Source organism: Strix uralensis, chromosome 1 (genome assembly GCF_047716275.1).
Source record: "Strix uralensis isolate ZFMK-TIS-50842 chromosome 1, bStrUra1, whole genome shotgun sequence".
Lineage (NCBI taxonomy): Eukaryota > Metazoa > Chordata > Aves > Strigiformes > Strigidae > Strix > Strix uralensis.
This window is the reverse complement of record NC_133972.1, coordinates 130965961-130984318: the sequence shown is the minus strand read 5'-3', so window position 1 is coordinate 130984318 and position 18358 is coordinate 130965961. Positions and strand designations below refer to the sequence as shown.

General features: G+C 36.4%; 1 protein-coding gene across 7 annotated transcripts in view; it reads left to right on the top strand.

The window, feature by feature from the left end:
* RB1CC1 (RB1 inducible coiled-coil 1) overlaps positions 1–18358 on the top strand; it is a 77926-nt gene that overhangs the window by 33177 nt on the left and 26391 nt on the right. For all 7 annotated transcript variants that reach the window (XM_074881187.1, XM_074881169.1, XM_074881180.1 and 4 more), the window contains 7 exons: positions 1039–1209; positions 7850–8034; positions 9206–9392; positions 9469–9550; positions 9989–10050; positions 11098–11201; positions 13668–13794. In XM_074881187.1, the coding sequence (XP_074737288.1) occupies positions 1039–1209; positions 7850–8034; positions 9206–9392; positions 9469–9550; positions 9989–10050; positions 11098–11201; positions 13668–13794 (918 nt within the window). The remainder of the gene's footprint in view (positions 1–1038; positions 1210–7849; positions 8035–9205; positions 9393–9468; positions 9551–9988; positions 10051–11097; positions 11202–13667; positions 13795–18358) is intronic.

Genomic DNA, 18358 nt, shown 5'->3' with positions numbered 1-18358 from the left:
AGGGAAAAATAGTACTTTTATTTATATTAATATTGAGTCATATAAGTGCCTTTTTTGAGGGTTAATTTGTGGGCTCTGTAAGTGGCATAAATCCTGCATGTTGACGAAAGAAGCCAGTGCTGTGATAGGTAGTATGCCCTCACAGGATAGTCTCCTTTTCACTAGATTCTCATATAATAAATGGCATACCATAACCATTTTGGATAAATTTGGGCAAATTTATTCCTAGTCTGCTAACACCTAATAACACTTACTGTGTTCCTAACTAATATATTCCAGGTTTACACTGAAGTCTGTTCTACATACGCTGTTGCAATTACCTATGTTGTTTTTAGAACTAAGGAAATAAAGACTCTTAATTTATTTCACTACTCTTACAGTGGAACTTGAAGAGCCATGCGTAATATGTGTGTACATTGGTAGCCTCATAATGTTTCAAGCACTTTTTTCTGGGTAGTGGCCTGTGAAAGAATATGATGAAATAATTTTTAAAATGTGTTTTTATTAGGAAAAACATTAGCAAAAAGTATCACAAATATATTCCTTTTCCATAGCTTGTTTTCCAGTTTCTTAGAACTGATCTGCTTGTCTAAGGAATCAATTAAAATGTTCATTTAGTTTGAAAAGGGTAATGGGTCTTGCAGCTTTTTCCCATCATCCTCCCTACTGCACTTTCCACTGAGTCACATTCATCACTTGTTTTGATTGTAGCTATATGGACTGTGTTCCAGGGTAGACTGTGTCCGTTAGCTTTAAACTGCCTGTTCCCCCACACACCTGCCTTGTCCCCTCAACTAATGTTCCTTCCCCTTGGAAGGATCCTGATTTCTGTGATGGTCTGGTTGGAGTACTTCAGAGAAGTTCATGCTGTGATACAAAATCCAGACTTATTAAGTCAGGAACAGATGACAGATGTAGGCACACATTAGATTAAGAAAAAAAAAAGTTAAGGTTATAAAAAAATCAATTTAGCTAGCTCACATCACGTTTCAGTATGTCAACTGCTAATGAACATTTTTTTACTTCTTTTTTTTTTAGCTTGATCCAAGGATCATCCAACCCTTTCTGGCAGAATGTCGCCAAACTATCGCCAAACTAGATAATCAGAACATGAAGGCTATTAAAGGCCTTGAGGATAGGCTCTATGCATTGGACCAGATGATAGCAAGCTGCAGCAGACTGGTGAATGAACAAAAAGAACTTGCTCAGGTAATACACATTTGTGTGTGCAACTTTAGAAGATGGTAGATTTTTTGATATGTGTATGCTGTTAAAAATTACAATGAAACAATTGCATGTCAACACAAGATGGTTTTCAACATATCACACTGGAGATGCTCAGAAAGGTGCTATATTCATAATAATTTGAAATTTAAATATTGTTAGTTTTTTACATCCTGTAGTCATGTTTTCAGCTCTTAAGTCCTACCACATTAACTTAAATTTTTTTAAAACATCAAACTAGTTGAAAATGCAACAGTGGGTGGTGGACAGCACCAGAACATACATATAAGGCTTATATTTATGTCACTTCATCTATATTGGATAAAAAGTCAGGCTACAAAATAAAAATGTCTTACAAAACTATCATAGACTTAATGCACTAGGAAGATGCAGAGCTGTAGTTCACTGCAGCTTTGTCAACTGTATATTAAGCTGTATATTTTTAAGGAAAAGCATTTCTGTCAACTTTCTCTTGGTTATAATTTGGAAAAATATATTTAATAACAATTTAGCCAATCAGCATTCTCATAAAAGCACCAGTGTAAAATTGCTGATTTCTGAGATACATCAGTATATGGTATTGTTTCTGGAATAGAATACATCTAGTTTATTTTGGGTTTAGAAACTGTTTTTTTTCTGGATGAGTAAGAATCACTTAGAATATGATAAAATTTTAAAACTTTGAAAATAACTTCTAGAGTATTTCTTGTTGTGTTAAGGTATATCTTGTTGAAGCTAGTGAATGGTTTACAGACAGGTTGTGCTGTATTAGTGGAACATTTTTCCCATTAAAGTAGAAATCTGCTAATAAAAATAGGATCTGATGACGATGTCTGACAGCTATAAACTGTGTACATATTTATCTTCAAGCTTATTTGAAAATTGATGTTTTTAATGAGTATTCTTAGCTTAAGGAAAACATCTGGCTTAAATATTATCTTAGTATCTACCCGTACATATCTTTGTCAAATTTGTCTAAATTCCACCTGGTTTACGGCTACATTTAAGAGCAGATAACTTTTTGCCAATGGTAGACCATCAAAGACAGCCTGTAGTTTTCAGTTGCTTCAAGAGAAGTGTGGCCAGCTGGTGGAGGGAGGTGATTCTCCCCCTATTCTCTGCTCTCATGAGACCCCCACATGAAGTACTGTGTTCAGCTCTGGGGCCCTCAACATAAGAATGACATGGGCCTGCTCAAGCAGGTCCAGAGGAGGCCACGAAGATGATCAGGGGGCTGGGGCACCTCCCGTATGAGGACAAGCTGTGAGAGTTGAGGTTGTTCAGCCTGGAGAAGAGAAGGCTCTGGGGAGATCTTATAGTGGCCTTCCAGTACTTAAAGGGGGACTACAGGAAAGATGGGGAGGGAATCTTTATCTGGAAGTGTAGTGATACGATAAGGGATAACGCTTGGAAAAAGGCAGATTTAGGTTAGATATAAAGAAGAAATTCTTGCCTGGGAGGGTGGTGAGAAACTGCAGCAGGTTGCCCAGAGAAACTGTGGCTGCCCCCTCCCTGGAAGTGTTCGAGGCCAGGCTGGATGGGGCTTTGAGCAACCTGATGTAGTGGAAGGTGTCCCTGCCCATGGCAGGGGGGTTAGAACTAGATGATCTTTAAGTCCTTTTCAACCCAAACCATTCTATGATTTTATATACTGGGGACCTGGATGCTGTGATTTGTTTCATCTTTGCTAGTTCATCCAGCCTCTCATTAAATGGAAGACAGAAATGGAAAAAACGCAATAATGGGAAAAAAATGATGCATGAAGTTGGCATCATACCCAGGTGCCATGCCCTGAATGCTTCCTGTCACACTAACCAGTTCATTGGTTTGTTCTTAATATGTTATCGTCTTCTGACCTTTGACTAGATCCAGAGTCAAACAAAATAACACTAGGTGGTTGGTGAGCTGCTCCACTGTCCTGTTATCCTTTATCTTGGTGGTGGTATTTAGCTCATGTGCCACTCCATGCAGTTAGCTTTTCTTGTTCTGAGGGGGCATGTTGGTTTATTTTCTGAGCTGAAAAGGAGAGTTATGACCTTGCTGCATTATATATTTCAGAACTTTAAAAAATTGGTGACTTTCAGGTTTAAGTTTGAGGGATTTTCTCTTATCGTTATGATCTAGAAATATAAAAACACTAGAAAGTCAGAACTTCAGTTGGAGATATGAAATAACAGATGAGTAGGTTAAATTTAAATTTGAAGGGAAATACTGAGTCCTTCGTAAGTTATCACTCAAAATACAGGATCAGGGAAGAGGTAACATCCTTAATGGTCAATCACCAGGCTTGTAGTAAGGGGAGAGAGTAGTGTGCCTGCACTGAACAGTGTCATTTGAAGTGTTAAGAAATCTGATTAAAGACTATTTTAAATGTAAAGTTTTTTAATTTTTAAATGCTCCTATTTTTTTTGAATTACAGTGCCATATCAAAGCTTCTTTATTAACTACAGTTTGTGTGAAGAGGTTCAGTTAACTGTATAAGATTGTCCTTTTAATGCCTTGTTTGCAACTGGAAGTATATTAAAGTATATACTTTATATATATATAAGTATGTAGTCATTATCTGATGTTCAGATTTTCACCATTACATCAGAACTGGGACCATGAAGAAAGGCATGAGTTTCTTATTTCTGCTTGCACAGTGGTATATTATTAGTAGGAGTAAGTGAACAATGTTGCCTCCTATTTTCTGGCTAGTACATAAAGGCAAGTGCTACCAGTGCTTCTGGCAGTACTGTTTAAAAGTGGAGCCTGTCTTCAGATAATTTAAATGAATAAATTTAGACATAAGTTTGTGCTGCTTCTCAGTCTTGCAGCGTTTCTATTGTAGACCAGTGCTAAATCTAAGGGAATTTAGTGTGATGGAAAAGCTACTCTTCCACCACTGTACTTGCTTGCCCAATGCTGTGAGTGGTGGTTTTAGTTATGTTTTGTCTCTTCACTCCTCAAGTTTACAAATCCCACTTTTGAGTGAGATGCCTAAAAGTCAATTGGAAAGATACTTTGTCATCTTGTTTAAACGCCACTGTAAATTCAGCATTTGTACCTTTTGAAGACTTGTTAGAGACTTTAACTTTCAAATCTTCATCTGTGCCTTGTCTTTTTATAAATTGTCTATTCCTTTACTTAGGATGCAAGAGTTTTTAAGAACAGTCAGATAGAATGTGATAGTGTGTTTGGTTTTTTGAAGTTTCAGTAAATTAAATGTTTGTGGTTAAACAAGGGATTATGTGTACTACCAGATGCTTTTTTTTTCTGTGATTTTTATATTTGAGCCTTAGGAGGTATTTTCATACCAGTTTTAGCAGTTGTTTGGATACTGTTTGGGAAAAAAATTAGATGCTCGTAAGATATTAGAGCTGGTATCATGTTATTCAAATGATAGTCTGCATGGAAATCTAAGAATGGTGAAGTGCAAGGATTTAATTATATTTAAAAACATAGATGAGGACTTGTGTATTTTTAAAGGTAGTGCTCACAATTTGTACGATAACTTTTAATATTGTGTCACTTGAAAAAAAACTTATATAATTTTCCTTTACATCACACCTTCCAGGAGTGAACTGTTTCTGTTAATACAGAAGTGGAGGTACTTTATAGAACATGGGTAAAGAACAACATCTTAACGGCAATCCCATTGGCAGTATTTGTATTGGAAGCTGTAGGCTTATTTTCCCCAGGCCAGAAAAAGATGATGCTCTATCCAGAATTTAAATTGACTTTCTATTACAACCTCAGTTTCATTATTAAAATTCAAACCAAACTTATCCCATGGAGCAAAGCCATCTGCTGGTAGAAAGCCTCATTGCTTAGTTAATTTGCTTGTTCCTGCACCTGCCTTAAGATTTCTTTTGCTTCCAGTCAGCCTTTTCAATTAACTGACCATTAAACAGCCTTCTGTATGAAAAATTACATCCTGAGTTACGTGGATGAATAGTTGATCTCCAACCCCTAACGTTTAATACGGAAAGCTGCTTTGTTAAATTAAAGCACTGTTTTTCTCTGTGGAAGTGGGATGTGTAATATAAGCATATAGAATTGTGGTCAGTAGGTGGCATTATCTAATAAGAGTATGCCTCTAGAAAACTTGGAGCCTCTCTGATTTTTCAGTGTGATTCTGCCCAATAGCTTATCCTTTCCAACATTTTCTTCTGTTTAATTTGTTGGGGTTTTTTAATTTCCCTATTAGTAGTGTAGCTTTTCAGAGCACTTTGTTACATCCAAATGGGTGACAATCAATTAGGTTCATAGAAGTTCCTCTTCAGTTAGCTCTGTTAAACATAGTCAAAAAAACTCATTGGCAGATGGCCTTCTTGATTCTGGGCTTGTTCTCTTTCACTTGAAGTTGTTGGGAAAAGGACTTTGTCACTCTCATCTTCTGTACTTTTATTTTCTTCCTGCTTTTTGTTACAGCAAAGAAAACCATGGATTTATAGCTTTATAGTCATTCAGGGTCTTCTCAGCTGCATATTGCATCACTGACTGCCTTCCCTGTTGATTGTTTGACCTTCAGTCTAAAATGGTTTTAAATATTTTTTATTGTTGCTTCTTTGACTTGGGAAAAATCCATAAAGGCATTATTACGCCTGTTTTTCAGGACCATGTTTAGTTTGACTCTGGTGCTCATGTCATGAATCCTGTCACCTGATCAGGGCTAGAAAGGCAAGAGCTTGTGAGAACAATTGGTTATCTAGATCTTAGATTTCTCCACAATGTATTGGCGTGTTGTGTCCGTCCCATCGTTCATCCGTCTGTCCCCCTTATTTTTTTAAGTTTACTGCAATTTTTCTTAACTGACCTTTTTCTAGTATGCTGAGATTTTTTCTTTCAATTTGCATACTAGGGTAACTTTAGTTTAGATTTTATTGTAAAGATGGGTCCACAGATGCAGAAATGGCAAAAGATACCTGAATTTGTGAATAGCCTTTTGGAACTGAGAGTAAAGCTGAAAGGGATTTTCTAGCTCACTGCATCCAGCTTTTTGTAAATTCAGGCTCTTTGCCATGTGATTCATCTAAAAAGCTTACTGAGCTGCTATTTAAAAGCAATTATTTTCTTTACTTCTCTATTCCTCTTGCAAAGTTGTATAGAATCTGATTGTCCTAATGTTTATAAACATCAGTTAATCTCATATTTGAAAGTATTCTTGGCTAGTTCAAATCTATATGCTTTCATGCCTCCACGGCCTTTCGTTTTGGTGCTTGGCAATTCCCTAACAATAATCACAGCATGTTTCTTCAATGTCTTTGTCTTCCTTGGCTAAACAACCCAAGTTCTTTTGATGGAGCTGTCCTTCATCTCAGTAACAGTTCTTCCCACTTTTTCTGGCTTCCATTCACTTGGTTTGGATAATACATACAGTTAACATTTGCAACCTGCTTTTGTTTCCCAGTGGGTCCTCGTTCATTCAGTGCATAAGTTGCTCAGAGTTCAGTAAATGGTTGACTCTTCAGTATTCTCTTCCATCTTCAGTGTGGATCTGCTTCCTTTTCATTACGCTTAATATGTTTGTTTCATACTTACTTTGATTTCTGTGCTTTTTTCAATAGGATATAAATATTTGTAGCAGGCTTTGCCTATGTGTTTTATAGCATCTTATGATAAGATTGCTTTACATTCAATATCAAATCAGTAATGACAGTGGTTTCATTTTTTGGCAGGTTTGTATAACTCTCTGTGGTTTACTGTTTTCAGAAAGCTTTAGAAAGAAACAAAACTGTTGTCTGGTTTTGAATTCTTTATTAAGAAAACAAAGCCTTAATAAACAGTTTGTAGTACTACAAACATAGTGACTACTGTGATGTTCAAGCAACATGTCAGATTATATGAATGTGGACAAAATCAAAGCTAAAAATGGTGTTCTTGGGTGGTATTTTCTTGCCTAAAGAACCACACTGTTTCCAGCAGTATTTTATCTTACCTGTTGAACGTAATGGAGACAATGGGCTGGGACAGTAGTTGTTGTGTCAGCAGCCCCTTGTCTTCGCTGTCTCTTCTGTGTTTGTATATATATGTTACCTCCTGTAATCAGCCATCATGTTTATCTGAGGCAGTCCATCTTCCCTGTGTTGCCCCCACCCTTTTAGGGGTTGCCTGTTACCATCCAGAACAGGTAATTCTTCACTGTGCCCAATTACTATGTGGAAATAAGTAAGAATTAGTTTCATGTATGAATTTCTTTATGTGAAAAATAGATTCTTTAGCCCACAGTAGTACTGAATATGCTCTAGGTTGATGTTAAGTCTTGCATATGCCAGAAATTAACAAGCTGGTTGTTTGCAGAAATTAGAATGATGGTTGATCCCTTCCATCCTAGTAGCTACATTTCTGCTGCATTAACTTTTGTGATCTTTCACTGATGTTAGTTAGTTGTGTAAAGTTCTTACAGGGTTGTGTTCGTAACTGTTTGGGAGGGAAATATCAGATAAGATTTATTTGGACTGGATTATAGAATGAAAAGAAAGCAACTTTGACACTTAAATTCTCTATGTAGCATTCTGTTATACTCCTCAATGGTTACGGTGAGTTTATTAAAATGCTTGCATTCTTACAGAGAAGATGGATCACTTCCATGTGTTTTAATTGTTATAAAGCTTGTGTCACAAACTTGTCTCTTTTCCTCTAGGGATTTTTGGCTAATCAGAAGAGAGCAGAGAACTTGAAAGATCCTTCTGTGCTGCCTGATTTGTGTTTGAGTCATGCAAATCAGCTGATGATTATGTTAACTAATCACAGAAAACTGTTAGATATTAAACAGAAATGTACCACTGCCAAACAGGAGCTGGCAAATAATCTACAAGTCAGACTGAAGTAAGTTACAACTTCTCAAATTTATATTGCTTCCACTTGCATCAGGACTGTTTAAAGAATGTGTGTCTTAAGAAAATCTTTGGTAATGCAGAGATTCTTTCTCAGTGGGAGAAAATAGAAGTTGGATCACTTCAGTTTAAATGAAGTTATTTGTGTGGAACAAAATACTATTTTAAGAAAGTTTTCTGAGAGTTTAAATGGTCTTCATATCAATAAAATAATATCCAAGAACCTATAATCCCCTCTCCTCAACATCAGAAGCCATCATTATCTTATTTAAAATTTGACTGGCAATTATATTGATGTTTTCAGAGGATTATAATAAGCATAAGTGAAACACTCTTCAGTAGCTTGTGATGACACCAAAGCAGAAAAACATGCCAGTGAACAATGCATGTCTTGTAATTTCTCTGTTAGTATATGTTCCTAGTTGTTTAATGTTGACTTGTTTGTATTTGTTTCATTTTTACTTCACTTCTGTCAATAAAAACAATATTTATTTTTTTGTTGCTCGCTGGATATACCTCTACTTTTATGCCTTCTGGTGGCAAAGTTGCTGTAATATTTCCCCTCAAACACAATTGATGACTTTTTCAGTAGTTATCCTGTGATTTAGTTATGTTGTTTGCTGTGCTTGAAATTAATGTATTGATTGTATCAATAAGATAATTGAAGACGTGGTAACAAGGTGCGGGAATTTGTATGTTAAAGGGGTTGTAATTTGTAGTGTGTGAGTAGATGGTGTGAACTTCTGAAACAGTATCCTTACCCTCAGTATTTCTTGCTAATGTTTTTCAGTAAGTATTTTTAAGACTTATAATTAAAATGTAGTCTCTTCTTTGCTCTGAGTGTACCAGCTTTTTTTAAAATTCTTCTGGAGAAAGGTATATTGTCATTCCTCCTAAGGTTATCTATGCTAAGAGCATTACTTGTCAAAAACAATACCTTAACTGAAATGGTGGCACTAATATGGATATCTTACTGTGAGAAATTAATAGGGAACTGCAAGGCAACTACTGAATTGTGAATTGCTTGATATTTCCAGATAACTTGTGTTGTCCCATGTAAAATGTCATTGTTCAGTTCATCCAGACATGTTGCTAATCTTAGTGAAATTTAAATGCAGAAAAGATGACTAAGTTGTCTTCTAAAGTGTAACCTACTTTTGTAGGTGGTGTTGTTTTGTAATGCTTCATGCTGACCAAGATGGAGAGAAACTACAAGCATTGCTTCGTCTTGTAACAGAGCTCCTAGAAAGGGTCAAGGTTGTAGAGGCTCTCAGTACTGTTCCTCAAATGTACTGTCTAGCTGTTGTTGAGGTTGTGAGGAGAAAAATGTTCATAAAACACTACAGGGAGGTAAGTAAAACTTCAAGACCAAACCTTTGTGTCAATGTGTAAATTAACAATTAACTACATATTTTCCCTTCCACAGTGGGCAGGTGCTTTAATAAAAGATGGGAAACACCTATATGAAGCTGAAAAGGCAAAAAGGGAATCTTTTGGTAAACTGTTCAGTAAGTACTTTATCTTTTGTTAAAAAAAGTTGCTGGTAAAAGAAGTCTGATTTTTTTTTTTTTTTCTGCAAAGTCTGCAACTTACATTCTGAATGAACTGCTAAAATAAGAAAATTGAGGGAAAGGTTATCAAAATTTTGGAAAGGAGATTAACAAAATTACAATGGAAATTTGAAAAAGGATGTTGAGACTTGCAGGGATGAACATTAAGCAAAAAGACTTCAGTGAAATGAGAAGTTCTACTTGGATGGTGGGTTTTGCATAAATTGCTGTGGTCACTTGCAGTTTTTATGTTGTCAAGAAATAGCATAGTTAGTAATGCTTTCAAATTCAGTTCAGCTGTTTAAACTGCAGTATCTTAATTATTTTCTCTTGAGGCATTGTTTGTATGTTGCATTTATGACTTTTAAATAACCTTTTTTTCCCCCCCCCCCTCAGGGAAGTCTTTTCTAAGGAATCGTTTGTTTAGAGGACTTGACTCCTGGCCTCCATCCTTTTGTGTATGTACTCAGTATATGTTTGGGTTTTATTTCATTTTTATAAACAGTATTTTGATAACTTAAGAACCTAAGCTTAATTCATTCAAGCTATATGCCAGTCACGTTGCTCTGACACAGATGAAAAAGCTAGGAGCTGGAGTTTTTTGCTATTCAAGTGACCCATACTGACATTGGTTCATAACTTGCAGTGTGGTGGGAGAGGAAATGTCAACTCAATACTTCTTTTTAACAAGGAGTCTGTGATATTGCACAAAAAATTGCTATTAATGATCAGAAAAAAAAGCCAGGTAATTTGATCATCTAATCCTCTTTTCTGAATAATAGAGATGTAAAATTAATCAGATGGTAAAAGCAAGTAAAAGGTTTTCATGTTTTTCTATAATCACTGGATGAGTGAAAAAGCATTTTTGTCTTTATTGGCTGATAACATGATGGGGTGAAAAAGTGTAGCTGTAATCAAGAATTACCTGTTGACTTTGATTTCATACAACTTGGTTAATTCAAGTAGGGGATAACTCTCCCTGATTTTAACGTTGCCATCTCACTCTGGCTTGTTTAACCTTTTCAGCTTCTCCTCTGCAGCTTTTGTTTTTAAAGGATACTTGTAAGATAAGAATGCTACTCATTTCAGTGTTATGAATACCGAACTAATACTTGACTGTATGTTTAGCAGCACAATAAATAAAACTTCAGTGCCATCTCTTATCCCTTAACTTTTTAAACACATCCTTAATGTTTATGAAGCCTGATAATAGGGAGGAAGTTGGACTAGATGATTGTTGTAGGTACCTATCAGCTGACATCCTCTACTCTACTCCTGCCCAAGGCACTATGGATGGAGCTATGTGACTACAAATGTAAATGATTTTTTTTTTTTTACGGGGCTGGAGCCAGACATGGTTCCTTCAAAAAAAAAGTATGAAATCTTTTGAGAGAGAATCAGTTTGACACCAACTTTCCTGTGTTACCAATTAAGCTCTTTTTAATCCTTCCTTAGTTATCTTGATATTATTTAACAACATGTAAATTAATTTGTTCTTAATACAGACACGAAAACCTCGCAGATTTGACAGTGAGCTTCCAGATATCTCATTAAGTGACTTGCAGTTTTTGCAGTCTTTTTGTCCTTCGGAAGTACAGCCATTACTCAGGTAAAGCACCTTTTAAAACTTTATATTATGGAAATAGCTTCTCCCTGGTTCCACCCCTTCAAACCCACCCCAGTTCATTTTTTGTAAAGAACAGACAATGACATTTTTTGAACTGATTCATTCGTAAACAGTGTTCTTCAGTGACTTAATGCATACACGTATTATCTATATGCTTCCTGTACTCAGGCTCAGATGATTTGAACACTTACATGTATTCTGTATTGAGATGTAAAGGATGCTGGATGTTCCTCTGAACTACCTCATAGCTAAAAACAAACAAAAAAAAATTGTTGTCAGTTTTGAACTGAAATAAATTCATAACTTCATGTTTTGTCAGATCAGAATTAGATTTTTTTTTTCCCCGTTTGCTCTTTGTTAAGTGGTATTCTGGAGAAAGTAAAATAAATTTCTTTAGCCCAGCATGAGATCATAGAGATCTCATGTATTCAATTATTGCTTTTTCTCTGACAGACTGATTTTACTAAAAAGTGTGTTCTCTAAGTGCCTTTGCTGTCTATGGAAATCCATCATTTCAAGCAGAAGCTCTACTTCCGTGTTTCTTATCTCCCAACAATGAGGCAGACATGCAAATAAATCTAGGCAGGAAACCTACTGTTTTGTCTCAAGGTAACTTGACAGGATTAGTTTCTTATCTAGAACTTGGAGATGTCTTTCTGGAAAAGTTGAGTGTTAGAGTGAGCTTTCAAACTCATATGTCTTAAACCTGTAGCAATCAGAGAAATGCCAACCAAGGTAATGGACAAGAACTAGGCAGTAGCAAGTTCTGTGTAAGGTTCTATCTAGAAGATGATCTGTCTATCAGTATGACAACAATAAGATGCTGCTCCTAGAAGAGATCTGCAGGTGAGAGATTTGCTGAGATTCCTTTTTTTTTATCCCCAAGGCCACAGTCCTGCAAAGGATAAGGTAAATCCAAAAGGAGTATGCTCCACTGTCATCTGTCAGGTTCACCAACAGTATCAGCCTGATGCCTGTTACTGGTGCAGTGCAGGAGCTGAATTCACTGTGTTTTTCACCTATATTTTGTACTGGCATTCCTTTTGATTCAGAATTCCTGGCCATCCTTATGGTATTGCAGCTGTAATTAACAATAAGTATAGTGAGCTTAGTCTGCTTGACAGTGGATTTGCCCTAGATCTTGATACAGCTGATGCACCCTTTTAATTTCTCTTGTTATGCTCAGGCTTGCTCTGCAGTGATTCTGCAAAGGAAAAAAAGGCAAACTATAGTATCATATTGCTGATGTTGCAACCTTCTCGGGAAGTTTGGACTGAGTTCAGGGGAGTCTGAGTTCAGGGAGTCCTTTGCCTTACTGTTGTCAGGAAACCAATCACTAACCACACTGTTTTAGTTGGTCCGAATTGTAGTGACACAGTTTTCCACTTGATGGCAATAGAGGTGGGATTATGTCATGTTCCACCTGGTTTCCAGGCTCAGGATTACATTTGGTGGAAATACTGATGATGATGGTGGATTTTAAACTCGAGTGGGCAAAGCTGTCACACACCTTGGTAGACACTGAGCTTTAGAAGAAACTTTAGAGCAGTACTTTCTTTGGTATTTTCATTTAATATCTAAAGAGCAAGCAATAGCCAAACTGAGACCCAGCACAAAGTCCTTTTCTATCTGCACTGAACCCATGAGCTGCATAATTAAAATGCTGCTTCTATTTACTTGCAATGCTTCAGTCTTCTGAAATTGTATATTTGAGCAGTTATTGAAATCTTAATTCTACAAAAATACTCTAGATACCACTTGCCTTAAATATTCACTAGAGAATGCAAAATACATTGAAGTCTAATCTGTTTTTCTTATATTGTTAGTCTAAATAAACTCCTGGTTCATGATTTCAGTGGAGCTATTCCTGAACAAATAAAAAATTCTGGTTATACAGACTCTCAAGAAAAATTAGGTGTTGTTTTTCCAGAGGTTTAGAAAACTTGCAGTCAAAAGCTTATCTTGTAACACTTGCAATGTGATCATGACACACTAATCAGTCTTTTAATTTAGGTTACCTATCGCTAAAAAAAATATTGGGCAATTAATAGCTACTTTGAAGGTAGAGCTGGATTGGAGAAAATCCAACTGGAGAGAAGAAGAGAGTCATTTGCAAACATAAGTGCTTCAATTACAGATCTAATTGGTATCAGTTCTCTTCTGTAACTGTTATTGTAACTCTAGGTACTACTGGTAAATATTTTCCTCAGAAGGAAAGACTGATACATTACTTACTCATCATTGTGTTTATCTGCTCCTTAAAAGCTTTCAAATTCTTAATTTAAATACCGGGTGGTCTTAGTGGATTTTCCATGTATGTAAAATAGATGAAATGAAAATACAAACCTTATAAGTGGGAAGCTTAGTCCTGTTGGAATATACACATAATAATTTATTTGAATATTAGATTAACAATCTAATCCTATTTAATCCTATACTGTTTTCAAGGGTTCCCATACTTTGTGACTTTGAACCTCTTCACCAGCATGTACGTGCTCTACATAACCTGGTAAAGGCAGCACAGAGTTTGGATGAAATGTCACAAACCATTACAGACCTGCTGAATGAACAAAAGGTATTTTTGTTTTTCTTTACCAAGAAAAGAAAACACTCTATTCGAGTAGAATATTTTCATAATATTGTTTTATCAACCACTTCAGAAAGAAACTTTGTTTTTCCAGATGTAAAGATTAGTTGATCTCAAAACTGCGTAAGTTTCCTTTCTAATCCCATACTAGTAAATATTGTGAGAGTTTTCAGCTCTTCAGCTAGTAAAGTGAGTCTGTCTAGAGAACAGTTAAAAGATACTGAATATCTTCTAAACATTTAACACATGCTTATATTCCACAGAAATTGTAGAAGTAGAATTATTCTGTTAATGTTTCTGTTTTCTGCCATTTTCTAAAGCTTCTGTGTGCAGAATGTGTGCATTTTGCCTTTGTCGCTTTAGTGTGTACTTAATGAAGTTGTTGTTACTTCTTTAGATTTTTGCATAGCTTCTTAAGTCCTTTTGGAACGAACAGTTAAGGAGAATTTAGGGCCTCGGTTGGTTGCCCCCATTAGCCTGAATATTGATATATCACCTACTCCTTTGTTGCAGTCCTACTTTTTGGGAAAAGGAGGAAATATGTGCAGTATTTTTGTTGGAGCATAGAAGGAACAGATGGCAAAAAGATCTCCGAGTTTCACTCTGCCTGTCAAGCAGATTCTTTCCCTAGAAACTCTGATTCTGCCAGTCACTTTTGACTGCTGCTGTACATTCAAGCCTCTAACTTTCATAATATACCAAACAGGATCCTTTTAGCTTCTGACTGTAGTCTGTCCCAGTGAAACTCTGGGTGGATTTAGCAATGCTTGAAATTTTAGGTGAAGTTGACTGCTTCAAACTGGCTTTCTTTAGCAGTTTTGCTATAGAAAAAAGGTGTCATTTTCATGGGACTCCATGTTATCATCTACGGTGTAAGTGTTTGTATGCAAAAGCTTCTGTAACTGCCAAGGTTATGGGCATGTCCAATTTTGAATTAGTAGATTCCTTCTTAAACCAGGTGACATGAAGTCCTTGATCTTATTCCTCTGGGACTTGAAGAAGATTTACTGGATGTCTTTCATTTATGCAAAATACAAGATCTGAGCTGCTTTGTTCTGAAATATAGAAAAGGTCTGTCATTATGTAATTTCTTAGTTCTTTTCTCTCTTTATGAAGATTGGTTTTTATATGAACGGCCATTAAGAACAAGAGTGTTAGGGCCTGACCACTGTACTAGCCAATGAAATGGCTAGGAGTGGGGTAGATTTTGTGATATCTGCTCTGAAATATAAAAGTCCACCCACAACTTGAAGCATCCCGAAATTTATCTCACCAGGATAGTGACAGGTGTTCTAACAAATTAATTTTTTGCTAAGGCTTGCAATGTCAGAAGAGTGTGAAATAAATCAGAGAAGTAAGTTTTAATTCAAAATATGCATAATAACAATAGAAAAATAAACAGGAAAGGTGCCTCACTTGTTCAAGTCTTGATGGTTTGCCCTTTTTGGTTCAGACTTGCTTATCTGAGAAATTTTTATCAGTATCTGGCTGCACAAAAAAGATGCTTGCCAAATCAGGAGAATCTGTTCTTCCCACTCTTCTCTTTTGCTGTGCTTTGACCAGTTTGGATTCTTGGCTGACTCAGAAATGTCAAGTGCTTAGACAGATTTGGATAATTGTCTCTTTCCTTAGAGTAAATTGCATTGCACAGTCAGAGCTGGGCCATTCATGATGTCATCTTGAAAATGCCCATCTCTGTGTGTAATTTCAATGATTCATTCGAACTCTTTTTTGGAATTGAAGCAAATAGATCTGTCAGAGATTTTTGCTTCTCAGTGACAGTGCTCTTGTTACTACTTGATGAAAAATACTGTGTCTTTCTCTGTGTTGCTTTGTTCTGCAGATGATCTAGAAGTGTTTTTTAAATTATACTACTTTTGCCTGTGTTCTCTTTTTTTGCATAGAATTACTGAAATAATTTGAAAATGTTCATTTCTTATCCTTAGTATTGCTGGGAATTTAAACTATATCATTAGAAGGAGGCATAAACATTTAATAATAGTCCTGAAGATGCCTACAGCTTCATGCACCTACACATTCTGTTGGTGAACTGAGAGATACCATCCCAACTTGGTGCAGAGCTGGTGATGACTGTGCAGGCGTGAAGTGTTGCCCATACAGCAGAATGTTGCTCTCATATTCTCCCAAGGAGGCACATTCAACCCCAGCCTCCCTTCCCATATAAGTGGCAGCAGAAGCCTGGTTCTTTCAAGTTGGACTGGGATAGTTTCCCTGGCTTGTTGGTGGTGCAGCAGTTCAGTTCTGGCTGGGTCAGGTGGAAGTTCATCCTACTGCATCAGCCATGGCAGATGGTCTTTTGATAGTTGCTTTAAGCAGAAGAGAAAAGCTGTGACTGCAGACAAGTGAGCAAAGAGCAAGTTAGAGAGGAGATCCAATACCTTACTGGGGATGTTAGTAGCATTCCTTTTTAAGTGTCCTCGTAACTCTTATTGTTTCAGCTTTCAAGTTCACAGAACATTAATGATGATATGCTTCTCTATCAGAACATAGATTTCTTTTTTTTAGTATTGCATCAGAGTAATTAAAGAACATTGTGGATTTTTGTTTAATTTGCTACTACTTTGAAATTTGGTTTCCTTTATAAAGCTTTCTGTAATTAAATTACAAATTCTTTGTAATTTAATGGTCTCACACCAAATATATTGCTGTCTCTCTTTTGCATAATACAGAGTTTAAGCAGATCAGTGATTGGGTTAAAGATGTTAGAGAAAGTTAAGGTTGCCCGTAGGAGTCAGGTAAGATGATTAAGGTGTTTGTTCCACAGTTAGTAGGTGACTAACATATGCAATCCTTTGGTATTAAAAGTTTTTCTTGTAAGAGAAGCTGGCTTTTAAAATTAGATTATGAATCTACCATTTGTTCTAGTTGAGTTCAAAATTCAAACACTGTTTGTAATCCTTCCAAGAATTGCCCCATTCCCTGACTATGTTTATCATAGCAATGTAATTAGAACAAGGCATGTAATCCAGCAACACCTGAGAACTTAAAAATTAACTCTGCTTCTCTGTCTCTGCTTTCTATTTTTTCTTGTTTGCTCTTGACTCCTTTTCCTTCACAGGAATTACAGTGTATGAGGTATGCATACATTTCTGCCTGTAGATTGTAAATAGACTAGATGGCAGGCACAGCTTCTCAGGGAAATTGGCAACAGTAAACAAAGTCTTCCATATAGTTTCACCTACTTAAAATGTGAGGTTCTAACTCTTCACTAGGCAGGGCTCTGGTACTGTAATTAGAGACCCAGCTCACAGCAGCCCCTACAGAGGCAAGAAGTTTGTTACAGCCCTGGATCATGAGGAAAACAAGCTCGGTAGAGTGTTGTTCCACACAGTGACAATTATTTTTTTTTGTTTTCTTCTTCATGCTGTATCATTACTCTTTACCTTCTAGGATGATTCCACAGGGGTGCCAAAAGCAGATATCATCCCTCATTTGCATGTGGCTTTCTGTAGGGCCTTCTAATATACAAAGCCTTTGAAGTGTTTTTTTAGCATGTGCTTACTGACATCTGTGATGCTAGCTTTTATTTCTGTTAAAGCTCTGGTTTATCAGTGTTAAATGTTTGTCACTTAAAGCATATGCTTTGAATCAGGCATGTATCAGCATATACCGTATCCTTCAACATTTCTAAGTTTTCTTAGATAAACAGCAAGCTGAAATTAAACCCAAAGAAAATGCTTAAACCTGGACTAACAGTACCTTTAACAAAAGGAGCGTTTCTGTTTAAGTTTTGTCTCGTGTCCTGTGTTCACTTTTGATTAAAGACGTTATTTTGTATATAATGGGCATAAGTTTTCTTATAGTGGAGTTTCATCACTGGATTTCAAAATCATTGTATGGTTTACTTTCATATAGATGAAAAGGAGGTGAGATGTAAATACAGCTCTGCTAAACAGATGAGTGTCAAAGCTGGAAATAGATTCTTCCTGAATCTCAGTTCAGAATTCAGTTAGTCACACTAAATCTCCATTAAGAGAACATTTGTGTGGTACTGAGAAGAATAGGGTCCTTTTTTGGGTAGCAGCCATTTGGAAAGGATTGAGAAAACAAAAATCAGCTATTTATACATCAGCAGTCTGATACCTGCCACTTCTGGGTTTTTGTGGAGGTCCGTTGCTGACCATTTATTGCCCAGCTCCACTTACTGTCACCAGTCAAGTAGCTGAGTTCAATGGTTAGCAAAAGTTTCTTCAATAAAAACTAACATACTAAAGAACACCAGACGCACAATTTAAATACATGGAGACAGTGTGGTTGGTTTGGAAAGGAGGTGGTACAGGATCATCAGGATTATGAGCTGGAGGCAGTGTTGGCTTTTTGGAGAAGAGCACCATTCTGAAATATCCCCAGCACTTTGAGGCTGAACATCTTATGGAAATCATTTACTGCAAATATTCCCATGAGTCTTTAGGAACAGTTTCTTTTCAAGATAGTCACATTCCTCAGGTGAGAAAGGATGAAGGATGGAAAAGCAAGGTAATGGTTGGGTAATGGTGTTACAGACAATGCCTCTGAGATCTTTCAGACCACC